Source organism: Tetrao urogallus (assembly GCF_951394365.1).
Source record: "Tetrao urogallus genome assembly, chromosome: 26".
Taxonomy (NCBI): Eukaryota; Metazoa; Chordata; class Aves; order Galliformes; family Phasianidae; genus Tetrao; species Tetrao urogallus.
This window is the reverse complement of record NC_136839.1, coordinates 2,028,233-2,041,171: the sequence shown is the minus strand read 5'-3', so window position 1 is coordinate 2,041,171 and position 12,939 is coordinate 2,028,233. Positions and strand designations below refer to the sequence as shown.

At 57.3% G+C, this 12,939-nt stretch overlaps 1 protein-coding gene across 1 annotated transcript; it reads right to left on the bottom strand.

The window, feature by feature from the left end:
• Positions 1-1,389: 1,389 nt before the first annotated feature.
• Positions 1,390-12,690, bottom strand: NGFR (nerve growth factor receptor; the record flags this gene model as incomplete). The annotated part of the gene is made up of 6 exons (XM_079547005.1): positions 1,390-1,691; positions 1,776-1,936; positions 2,872-3,115; positions 4,939-5,298; positions 9,162-9,303; positions 12,649-12,690. 6 exons carry the CDS (start codon positions 12,688-12,690, stop codon positions 1,390-1,392), a joined length of 1,251 nt encoding a protein of 416 aa, XP_079403131.1.
• Positions 12,691-12,939: the final 249 nt, after the last annotated feature.

The following is a 12,939-nucleotide window of genomic DNA, read 5'->3' as shown; positions in this document are numbered from 1 at the left end:
TTCAATTCTTTTGAGTTTCGCGATCATTTTTGGAGCGTGCATGTGTGCATTTCCCTGCATTCTCCATTGAGTCTTTAAGGCCAGTCTTTAAGACAAGGTGGGAATGAGGACATGGCTGCAAAAGGGAAAGCTCAGTTTGCAGGCACGATGCTGTGAGCGAGCAGCCCGCGGTGCGCTGCAGCAGAGGTCATCCACACCAGACGTAGAAACATTGAGCATTAGTAAAACGACACAGAATTATTTACAAGTCTTGCTTAGCTCCTTAAAGAGGGAAAGAAAATCACCTTCTGCACTTGGTAAAGCTTCTGAATGAAGCACGAGGTGAGAGGGGAGGCTGGGATGAATGCAGATCCATGCGTGAACTCGCCTTGCAGTCCTTGCTCTGCCAACAGCCTTCGGAAGAGGGAGGTGGTGAACCTGCCCCATTGAGTATGACATGCTCCAGGACTATGGGGACATCCTCCAGGACTATGGGGACGTCCTCCAGGACCATGGCTCAGGGTGTTCACCTGGCAGCTGCTCCTCCAGCATCACTGCTGGGAGAGGAGCTGGGGCTGGGACCCCAAAGCTATGAGCTAGGGGTCAGGTGAGGGCTGGCATGGGGCACCTGGGTGGCTTTGATCCCGGGCCAGTGCAGTGAGGGGACACCTGGTTTGTGGTGAAGGAAGGATGAGCAAAGCCCTTTTGTCACATCCCTGTTGCAGGCACTTTTTCAGCCCTTTAGAACTTTGGTGTTCCCCTCCTGGAGCTCTCCTTAGGGCTGCCCCGAGTGTTTGGTGTCTGCTCTGCATCAAGACCAAACCCTGCCAGCCCTGAGCATGGGGACAGCCCACCCCGAGTTACACAGTGTAGGTGAGGCTGCTGGAAACAGAGTCCTTTCCCCCAGCCCACCCTCAGGCACAGCCCCATCCCCAAATCCTGCTGCAACTGCTCTGCTGCTCTCTGTGCCCACCTCAGCTCTGCTCTTCGCTTGCAGCTTGGGGAAAGCAGCTGAATTTGGGGGCATCAGATGGGAGCAGAAGACAACAGTGAGAAAGACAATGGAAAAAAGGGTAGGATGGGGACCTGGAACCAGGAGAAGGCGTTAGAAATGGAGAGAGGAGAGACCTGAGAGTGGTGCTCACTCCTGCCCTCAAGACTGCCTCGGGAGCAGGCACCGAGCAGGACCCTGAGCCCGGGTTATGGGCTGCCAGGGGGAGGCGGTGGTGGGAGGGGGCGATACCGAAAACAGGAGCTCAGTGCATACAGGGCCATAAAGCGAGGAGGGGTGGGGGGCCCCCTCTTCCTCCCCACCTTCCTCTCCAGGGCTCTCGGTGCCAGGGAGGGGGGAGGCAATGAGGCAGCAGGGCAGGGGACCCCTGGCTGCACCTCCCCCCCCCAGGCCGCCCTTCACACCGGTGAGGTGGCGGTGGACTCGCTGTACAAGCTCTCAGCGATGTCCCCACGTTGGATCTTCCGGAGAGCCACCAGGAGGGCATCGAGAGTGGCCGTCTCCTTGGCCGACCAGTCGGCCAGCAGCGCTCGGGCGGGCGATTCCTCCCGCGTGAAGCAGTCTATGAGGTCCTCCTTGTAGCCCAGCTCCCCGGCCAGCTGCCGCCACGTCTCCTCCGCCGAGCTGCTCAGCAGTTTCTCCACTTCCTCCTGCTTGCTGGGCGGCAGGCTGGCATACAGGTTCCCGTCTCCCTTTGGTGCTGGGGAGGGCAAGCAATGGGGGAACGTGTTAAGGAGCTGCGATGCTGCGCACCCCTTCCACCCCGCAGCCCTCATCACCCTACCTGGTCCCTGCGTGCTCTGGTTGGGCGGCTGCTGGTCGTGCAAGCTCTGGCTGTCCACTGAAATGCCGCTGTCGCTGTGCAGCTTCTCCCCCTCCGGGGAAGGCGTCTGGTTCACAGGGCGGTTGTTGGCTCCCTGCTTGTTCTGCTTGCAGCTGTTCCACCTGCACAGAAAGTGGTGGTGGCACTGTCACTGTCCCCCTGATCAGCATCCCTTTGCTTGCACCTTTCCTTCTGGGATTGGGTCCGTTGCTTTGTGCCCTGCTTGAGAGCATTTTCCCAAGGAGATGTGTATTTTTCATGCAACTTTTGGCTCAACCTCTACAGCAGATGCACCAGGTTAAATCAGCTCTGCTTTTGCAGGTGCCCAGCTCCTGAACTTTGCAATGGACCAGGACCAAGCCCCCTTCTGCATGGACCCACACACACGTGCCTGTGCCCCTGGGGCACATAGGGCTGTATGCAGGTCCCCACGTGCATCGCTGCACCCACATGATGGCACAGCTGTGGCTGCTGCCTTCCCATGGTCACACCCGTGCCTTAACACCTATACTGCTGCCTTCTCGTGGTCTGTGCACGTGATGATTTGTGCCCTCTGGGGCTGGAGCGGAGCCACCACTGAGTCCAGGGTAGTGACAGGGATTTGGATGGATGAGATCGGTTTGGGCAGCACACATGGAGCTCAGCAGATGCATGAGCCCAGGGATGAAGTCCTGGTTGAGAAGGGATGTGAGGGGGCACTGACCCCCCTCGTGGTGCCCCCAGAGATGCACAGAAAGCAGCCAAGCCAGTCCTGACCTGCAGGGCCAGGTGCACACCCTGGGATGAGCTGCTGACTATGATCGGATATGATGTGCATGAGCAGGGGGGGCTGAGCAGGGGGTGTTTGTGATAAGGGTGTGGGAGAGCACGGCTTGCACCCCTATCCTGCTGCAATCTTCCCTTTCCTCCCCTCAGCTGCATTTTTTGGCATTTCAGCTCCTGCCCTCCCTCATTTTGCAGCACTCTTGCTGAGTGCTCCAAACTCAGGACCTCAAAGCAGGGGACACAGCCTGCTTCCCACTACCCACATCCCCACGGTGCTGCCCCAGCCCTTTACCTTTTGAAGGCAATGTAAGCCACCAGCCCCACCACCACGGCTGCCAGGATGGAGCAGTACACAGGGATGAGGTTATCAGCAGTGCCACGGCTCACGACAGGCTGCGAGCTGCCCATGACGGTGGTGACAATGTCTGCCAGGGTGGTGGCCATCCCCTCGGTGTTGAAGGGGTCCCTGGTGATTGGCTCGGGGCTGTCAGAACCTGCCAGGGATGGGGTGTGCGTTGTCCAGCGCGGGTGGAGGTCTGTCAGGAGGGAAAAGGAATGACAAGAGTCAGCCATGTACCTGGTGGTGTCCTCCAGTGACTCTGGCACAGCCCCTCGTTTTCATGCTTATCCTTGCAACCACCTCATCCCCAAGACCCCAGGAAGAACTGAAGCTGTTCCCAGATCCAAATGGTGCCTGATGGTGGCTGTGGTGCTGGGACATAGCTTTGAAGGCTTTTCTTTCCTTGCACTGGGTTTACTCAAGTCCTTCCAGCAGAGGAAAATCATTGTCTCCTGTTGCTTATGGATATCCAGCCCAGCACAAGCAGCATTTATCCTTTCTGAGGTTTTGTATCAGGAGAGAAAAGCAGCTCTTCTCCCAGCTACGCAAGCCTGCTGGTGAGCCTTGGGCTCCTGTCTCTGGTCCCAGAGAGCTGATGTTGGACATGGTCCCTCAGATGCATCCGCAGCTGCTTCCCATCTACTCCACATGCAGGCAGAGCAGCTGCCTCTGCAGCTCACAAGGAGCCACTTCTGCCTGCATTCATCTGCTGCCAGCAGCACCAGAGCCGGGATTCAGGCCCTGGGAGGGGGGGACCTCACTCATCCCCTTCCCCTGTCCCCTGCCTGCTAGGTGTGCACTGCCAGCCCAGCTCCATTGTGGGAGTAACCCTGTTCACACCCATACACCCGCACACAGATGTCTCATGGAGCAGATATATCTTGTCTTGCACCACAATGTGTTCACCCGTGGCTGCCCAAACAGCCCCTCAATGCCTGCCTCTCTCAGCTCTCCCCATGCCCTCCTCCAGGGACTTCCCCTGTGCCCACTGTGAGTTCTGCAGGGCCATGTCCCTGCTCTGCCTCCTCAGAGCTGTGCCATTTCCTTGCCCCCACCGTGCCCCAAACACCTTTCCTGGGCACAGCCCAATTCCTGCTCTCAGCAGAGCCTATTCCTGCACAAATATACAGCCCTGATGCAACACCCAATCCAGTGCAACACCCAGTTTGGCTCTTGCAGCCTCTGCTCTTGCATTCTGGACCCTCCAGCTCCACCACAGCACATGGATCACGCTGTGTTCTGTCTGCTGGCTGTCCCAGGGTGGGAAGGAAGCCGTGGCATCTCCCAGTGCCACCCCCCAAGCCGGACCCCTCTGCCCTTTCAGAGCATCGCTCCAGTGGCGGCATGGCTGCATCCGGCGGGGCCCCGCTGGCAGCTAACAAAGCTCACCCTGTGCTCCTTGACTTATGGCTCCATTTACTCGACCCCACCAAGGGATCAGCCAAAGGGAGCTGCGCTGGCCGCCGCCTCACACTGTGAATCAGTAGCGGATGGGACAAAGCCTCTTTCTCTGTCACTGCACTCAGGGCAGGGAACTGCACTGCTGCTGCCAAGGAACAGCCAAGGAAGAACCCAGCGCCAGCCCCCCCTGAAAACCTCTCAAACAGCCCCCACCAGAGTCTGGGGGCTGCACAGAGTGGAGCAGAGGGGCTGCTGTATTGAATGATGCAAAATCTCCTGCTGCTCCCCAGCTCTTTTGGAAGGCAGCAGCAGTTAATTCCCACGAGAAAGCCACGAGCTGTCAAATTCCCTTTTGATGAAGGCTCTGGTGGCTGCAAAAGCAGCATCAGAGCTGCTGAACCTCTTGGCTGAGCTCATTAGGAAGCTGCATAATGAAATGCCCAAGGGGACCTCAGCTGGACATGAGATCCTCTCTTCTCCACCACCCTTGGGGATCTGCACCCACCTCCCCATTCCAAAGGAGAAACTGTGGCACAGAGCACTACACCTGCTTGTGCTGGCACCATGAGACACAGAGAGCCCTGCTCTCCCCTCCAAGATGGAAAAAGGCAGCATTACCTCTGCACTCCGCATCGGAGGTGGCCGTGCACTCCTTCACCATCACCTCGTTCTCCTCACAGATGGTGCAGGGCAGGCAGGGATCCACGAAATTGGCCTCATCAGAGAAGGTGCCCTCAGGGCATTCCTCACAGACAGTGTCCTGTGTGTCCCGGCAGGGGAACATGAGGCCAAAGCCCACCTCACAGATGCTGCACTCCTTGCAGCTCCCGCTCAGCTCATTCTGGAAATAGCCGTAGGCGCAGCGGCAAACGGCGTCATCTGACTCCACGCAGGGTGCAGACATGCTGTGCAGCCCCACGCACTGCGTGCAGGGCTTGCACGGTTCTGTGGCACTCACTGTGTCCGAATAGGTCACACCTGGGGGGGGGGACAGAGGGTGGGGTGAGGAAAGAGACCGTGGGGACATCCCCATCCCTGCTGGTCACATTGAACACCAGCGTTGGCTTCAGTGCTGCCCTCAGTTCCCATCCAGTCCAGGGGAGCTGGGTTTGTGCAGGAGCCACAACTCTTCACCATTTTCCTCCTCCTCTGAGATATAGGGTGTTTTTCCCTGCTTAGCTCCCCAAAAAAACACCTAGCCCCTTCCAGCCCCAGGCATCTCTGCAGGCTCCTGCTGCCCTTTCCCTTCCCATGAACAGCATCCTCCTTTTTGTAGCAATTCCCCATGCTGAGCCATTGACTCAGGTCCCTTGAACTCCTGCAGCCTTCAGCACACCCAACCAGCTGTGACCATGCACTCAGTGCCTCATCCTATAGCATCCTCCCCATTCCCCATCTGTAGACACTCCCCACGGCCATGCTGGTACCCTACAGTCATTGCATCACAAAAGCTTTCTCCTCTTCATCCTTCCTGGTGGGGTCTCTTGGGGTATCACTGCCCTGTGCCCCTTCCTTGGCCTCGCAGGAAGTCAGGGAACACAGAAGGTGATGAGAACAGGAGGTTACAACACTAACTGGTGACTCCTCTGACCCTGGGGCTCTGGGCTCTCCAGTTTCACTGAGCAGGATTCACTTGGCCATGTAAATCAATCCTCTTCTGAAGCCCTCCAAGCTGCCCCCGCACTGCTGCCCTCCTGATCCCCAAGGTGCTTGGGCTATTTTTGTTTTATTTTTAACACAGGAAGCTGGGATTAGTGCCTGTCCTGGAGGGCACAGCTGGTCTCCCTGAACTGTGCGCTTCACAGCGGTTCCCCCACAGCCCATGATGCCAATCCCCACCTCCTCAATGGAGAAGGTATTGGGGGATCAAGTGCAACCTGCCTGCTAGCCCTGCTCTTGGAAAGGGCAACTACTCACACATCTGCCTTTAGATTAGAGGTGGCAATTTCCTCCAAGTGACAGTGGGGCTGTGCACCCACCCTGTGCCTGCAAAACTTTCTGCTGTGGCCTCCCAGCACCTTTGGTGGCCTCCAGCTTCACTGGGTGTCCCACAGGAGACTGAGGATCCACACAGGGCTGCTCAGGTGCCTCACTTTTGGGACAGAGGGGAAAGGAGAGCCCTGAGACCCCTGTGAAGGGCTCCAAAGGACAAAGCAATGCACCCCAAAAGGACAGGGAAACAGCACTGAGATGGCATAGGGCTGAGAACAGCTTCCCAAAGCCATTCTCCAGTGGGGACAGCATCTTCTTACAGCAACCACCCCACACCTCAGCTACACCCCAAGTGTGCAAATGTGCCCAAACCAGCACACATAGGCAATGGCAAAGGGTGCAGGGGCAGAGATGCTCCGGGTCGACTGTCAGCGTGCACTGCACCCATTAACCTGGGCTCTTGGCTTGCATTATTCTGAATTATTGATAGATACCATTAGAGCAGGGAAGTGGCCAGGAAAGGCATACGGCTGAGTGGGCACATTTGCAATGGCAGCAAGGTATCTGAGCTGAGCAATTACAGCTGAGATTCAAACAGGGCCCCCTCCCTCCTGCAGCAACAGAGGCTGGCGAAGGAGATAAATAAATCATGAGGCAGAAATCAGGAGGGGGGGGGGGGGGGGGTGGCTGGCAAGGGTAGAGGGAAGGAAGAAGGGAAATCATAAAAAAAGCAAGTGGCCATTTGGTCTGATGGAGGGAACATCGCCTCCAGGCTTTGGCAGGGGAGGTGCTTTGATAGTAGGACATTTCTTGTGAAACAGTTTGAGCAGTGAGTTGAGAAGGCAGTGAATCGGGAAGAAGGCCAAGGCAAAGCCTCGGAGGCAGCCCAGGGTGGAGGTGGGGATGTCATGACCAAGGGCTACACCCTAATTCCTCCCTGCTGGCTCTGCTTGGTAACTGGGGCACTCTGTGCGAAGGAGCTGCACCCACAGCACCCAGGGAATCCCATGGAGGAGAAGGATGGGAGCAGCTCCACAAAAGATCCTGTCCCCATCCCAGTAGAGGCTGGGATGCTCCAAGCTATCTCTCCTCCTAGAAATCTTGCCCTGAGCTCAGAGGATAGCTGGGAACCCTCCTGCGTCACCTGCACCCCAGTGCCCACCCAGCATAAGCATCAGCATCTCCCCATCATAGCACCTAGATGATAAGATGATAATCCTGCTGGCATTAACAGTGCATGACCACAGCTGGGTCAGAGCTGAGGGTATAAAGCAAGAGAGTTTGCAGTGGAATTATCCCCATCTGTGGCTCTTCAACATGTATTCTTTTCCCTCTTGGTGCAATGGGGGAGCCAGGTCATCTCCTTGGTGCTGCTTCCCATCAGAGTGGTAGGGGCTTGGTCCTGTCCTGGGGTTCATGCTGTGCTGTCAGGACAGCCCCACTGTGCAGTGGGGTGAGCAGGGGGGGTGCTGTATTTTGGAGGCCCCCAGGTAAAGGATGAAAGGGCTATGAGGCATTTGGAGGGCTCAAAGGGGAAATAGAGGCACGGGAGCTACAGGGAGCAGCAAAACCAAGCAAAGCACAAAGTGCAATGCAGTGTTTGCTCCTGGCTGCTGTCATCACTGCAGGGGTGGAGAAAGGAGCCCGATGCTTTCCAGCTCAGCTCCCTGACCCAACAGATCTGGTGCCAGGGGTTAACCCTGCTGCAAGAATGCAACTGTTGGGGCAGGAAAGAGCAAGCTGGTACGCAAACCAGAATAGCAGCATTCACAAAGCTACCAACAGCCATGACTGAACTGATTCACCCAGGTCCTGCTCTCCCCCATAATCTCTGCATCCTCCAGGGAGTGTAGAAACCCCCTTCATCTCCCACTTCCCAGAAAGGACATGGGAATAATCCATCTCCTAGCCTGGAATTGCAGGGAGTTATAGGAAATGCTGCTCTAAGTAACCCTGGTGTGCAATGCAACCCTTCCATGCCCTCTGGATTTGCTGCCCTGCATCCTGGGAGCTGGGCTGGGGCCAGGAACAGCGAGCAAACCTGCCCCAAGGTTGCAACCAGGGGGATGCAGCTCGGAGGGCAAGCGTTGCTCATTGATTTTGCAGAAAGGCAGAGGTATTTTTAGCACTGCTCTGACACTGCTCTGTGCTGGTGCTGCTCAGGTTATGGGGCTTCTCTCCCCCCTCCTCTCTGACTCTTTTTACTTCCCCTACAATCATGCTCTGCCAATTCTGCCTTTCAAATCAGAGCTTGGCTGGCACAGATCCCCCTACAAATATTTGTCCCCAGGTCTTCAAAGAGCTTGCAGCAGTAAATTTGCAGGGTAGATCGTTTTCTGCCTATCATGGCATTGTTTAAGCAGTAATAGCTGGACCACTTCATCTGCAAGCATTTAACCAGCTCTCCTGCGCAAAGCTCCGGCCGACATTTATGAAGCATTTGACATAGGCAATGTGCCTGGAGTCAGCCAGCAGAAAGCTCCCCGCCTCTCTTGGGGACTCATGATTTGCTTCTCTCCCCTCCGACTTGCTTTTATTTCGCAGCCTTTACAAGGTAAAAGTAGCAATAGTACAGGTGGCTCCTGAGATATCCCCATGGCTGGGTTGGAAAGCAGTGTGGGGAGAGGAAAATCCAGGAGGCAATTGCGAGCAAGGAGCCATCCATGCAATGGAGGAACTGGAAGGGAATCTGATGCCTGGCACCAATGGGTCCCCAAACAGGGAGAGCTGCTGGCATTTGCTGGGCAGGCATTGGGGAAATACTGGAAACAATGCTGAGATTTGAGGCTCTGTGCAATGGGAAAATGGAACCCAGTGACACAAAGCGCATCCACACAATGGATGTCCATAGGACAGACACACAGGTGCCCACTCGTGTTCCCCAAAAGCCCCCATGTATCACTACTTACTGTCCAGGCAGGGCTCACAGACGGTCTGGTTGACCCCACAGGGCTGCACAACGCCCTCGCCCAGGTTGCAGGCTTTGCAGCACTCACCACTCGTCGTGTACATCTCGGTCAAGCACTTTTCCTTGGAGCCCCAGGTGGGTCCCTGGGAGAAAAAAACAGCCCGGAGATGATTCTTGTTACAGGAATTGCAACGATGGGCAGAGAGATGTTGCATCCAGGGAGGGTTGTGCTGTGGGGTGGAATTCAATGTCTGGGCTAAAGGGGAGGCTGTGTGTTAGGTATAGGGTTTGGGAGAAAGGGGAGGTAAATGACTTTCCTATGCAAAGCTCACTCATTTGCAAAGCTTCTGCTAAGTAGTGCTGATTGAAGGAGGCAATGACAACCCTTGGTCTGGGCTTGTGGGTCTTAGGCGGATGCTGGCTTTTCTGTAGGGTTACAGCCTTACATCCCGTCACAGAAGTCGTTTTCTCTATGGATGCTGTGCTGTCACAGCCCTCCCCTGCCTGGGAAAAGCTGCCAGCCCAAGTGAAGGGTTCAGAGGGCTAAGGTCCCATTTCTGCACTGGGATCAGAAATCAGCCCCTTCGGTGGAAATGAAGACTTTGACAGGAGCGCAGAGAGCTTCAGCTGTCTGACAGGAATAAGTGTACTAGCTTATAAAACCTGTCATCACATATGGAAGCAATAAATGTGCCATGAGCAGTGCGGTTAGAACCTCTGCACATCCACTTTGTAACATGGGGAGCAGAGATGGCCATTCCCCAGAGCACTCCTTGGCCAGGGGTGATGTGTGGGGCTGGCTTTGCTCCTCCTGCTCACAGTCAGGAGGGTCGGGAGTTTCCTCGTGCGGCAGCTGGGATGAGTTTGTACAGAAGGAGGACGGGGCAGATGGTGTCAGGGCAGATGGTGCTGTTGGGCTGCGGGTCGGACACACTGAGAATGAGGCAATGAGGAGGCAGGGCAATGCTCAGAGCTGGGGCCACCCGAAGGGACAGCAGCAACAGCGGTGCTGTGACCATCCAGGGTCGGTTCTATGCGCTTGCTCTCAGGGCGATGGTGCTCGATGGGGAGGCTGCTGTCGGGGATGTGCTCCTTTCGGGGGGACTGTCCCTTTGCCACCAAGATGAGGCTGATTTGGGGGGGTGGGGGGGGGGGGGAAGAATTCTCCCGGCAGCAGAGGAGCTCCCAGTCCCCGTGCATCTGGACTCCTCGTCAGCCGTTTGGCCGCCGCTCTGCACAATGCGCTGTTATGAACTCATGGACGCATCAGCCGGCATAAGCCGGCCCGGCCCGAGACAATGGAGCGCCAATTATAGGCATCTGAATGACAAAGTGCTCCAATTACCCTTCGCTTGGAAGCGTGTGCCTTCCTTCAGCGCCGCTTTGCCAGCCCGGCTTGGCACCGATCCCCAGTTGCGCGGGTAGGATGCTTGGCACTGGGGGACCCACCCAGCACCCTCAAATAACTGCTGGGAAATGGGCTTGGGGATGAGCAAAGAGCTCGCTCTGCAACAGGGACAGCTCTAGGCAGCAGCGATGCCCGTTGCAGAGAGTGGAGCTGGAGCTCAACCCGTTGCTTCCTTTTCCCCAGCACCTGCAGCGTGTCCCCCTGCTCGGGAAGGTTTGGGGAAGCGGGGAGCATCCGAACTTGGCTATAAATAGTGTTGGAAAGGCCGCAGCGGTGCAGCTGGGGCCGCAGCAGCCAGCTCTCCCACGCCGCCCGCGCCTGAGGCAGCTGCAAAGCAACCCCACAGGGACAGAACCCGGCTGCGTTGCTTCCTCTGTGCCAAACCGGACCGGACCCCCCCAGCCCCGACCTCCCCCCAGCTGTCCAACGCTCCACGATCCCCTCCTCGTAGGGCTGTCCTATCCTCCGCGTTTCTAAACGACGTGGAAAACGCACCTTCCAGCCCCAGATGCTGCACCTCCCCCCCCCCTCCCCACGCCTACGTTTCCCTTTCTGCATCTCGAGCGCCGAAACATCCATAAAGATTAACACGCTTATAAGAGGGGCACATGGTCTGCATTAGCCCGCTGAAATGTGCATGTTATTAACACAACTCCCGTTGACAAAGCCACAGGTATTAACACCATAAAGCATTTTGACAGCTGGACTGAGGGGGGGAGAAGGAAGGGGGACGCGCTGAGGGTGCGAGCAACACCTTTGAAAGCTTTTAATTGCTTTTGGAGTAGTTTTGGCGTTCCCCTGCCCTACAGGGGGTGGCGTTGGAAGAAGATGTGCGCAGCGCAGCAGCATCATCTCCCAAACCCTGGCAAGGAAATCTGTGCTGCTCCGAAACGGGGAACGGCGGCAATGCTACAGCTGGAGACGGGCCCAGCAGCAAGCCTGGATCCGAACGGCCCGCAAGGCTGACAGACGGGTTCTGTGTATTTTGGCGAGGCACCCTGTCTAGAAAAGGCCAAAGCTCTGGATCCCTACACTCCCCAAACTTTGGGCAGTGGGAGAAGCCACGTCTGAGCTGTGTGGGTCCTGCAAAGCTCTGCCTCCCCCCCCAAAAATCAGCTTCAGTCTGAGCAGCACAGGTAACGTGCCATGGAAATGGGGTGCTGGGGGTACAGCCACAGCTGTGAGGCACGTTTGACCTGTCCTGCTCAAAGCTAAGAGGAGCAGTGGGTTTCCAACTACAGCAGATCTCTATGGGGCTGGGTGGGCTCGGCAGGTGCAATCCTAGGGGCAGCTCAGACCTGAGGGGTTGGCTGCAGGATATGGGGGACACCAAGCCCAGCTTGGAGCCATGAGCCATCCATACTGCTCTCCCCCTCAGTCTCCACATGAACCTGCTGAAGCAGCAGCTTTAACGCCCTGCCCCAGAGCTTCCTGCTGCCCACTGAGCCCTCTGGGACCCCACAGATCCTCCTGCAGCAAAAGCCCCATTTCTGCCCTGGGTGGCTCAGTGCATCCCCACATCCCCTGCTCTGTGTGTCTCCTTCTTTTCTGGTCCCCCTTATCCCTAAGTTTTATCTCCGGCACAGGCTGAGGCTGTGCCCATCCCGGTTTTGCCCTTCACATTGAGCAGTGAGTTTGGAGCCAGGAAGGGAAGGTCTGTGAGAGTTTTTGAAGGTGTGGGGTTCGGGAGGTGGGGGCACAGAGCTGGGGCTGCTTTCTTCCCATAACCTCCTGTGGGGAAAAGGGGCAGCAGAGCCCAGCTCGGTGCCAGCAGGACGCGAGGGGCTGCACGAGAAATCCCTATGGTGTCCATCCCTATGGTGTCCCCACCACCACCACCACCCACCTCCCCACTCCTCTCCCTCTGCACCCAAACCTTCTGGGACCCTCCATCCCCATACAATTGGCACTCCCACTTGCCGATACCCCCGGGACCCTGCAAGCAGAACCCCACAGTCCCGTGGTACCCCTCCGTCCCACCCCCACCCGGTGCCAGCGGGACTGGGGCAGCCCGTGCTCTCCCTGCCCGCTCCCCTCTGGATCCGGCCCCCCTGGGCTCAGCCCGCAGCCCCGCACTCACCGCCTGCAGCAGGAGCAGCAGCAGCGGTACGAACCCGGCCATGGTGCGCCGGGGCCGCCTCGCATCCCCCGGGCTGCCCTCCCTCTGCCGCCCGCCGCCTCGGCAGCACCAGAAAAGGGCTGCAAGTCCCTCCTCCTCCTCCTCTCCGCCCCCGGAGCATCACGGCGAGCAGCCGAGCCAGCACCCTCCTCTGTCGGTACACAAAGCCCGGACCCCTCCCCAGCACCCACCTCCCCCCCACGAAACGCTTTCGGCTGCATTTGGTCTCAGTCCAGCCGTCCCCTCCACCCT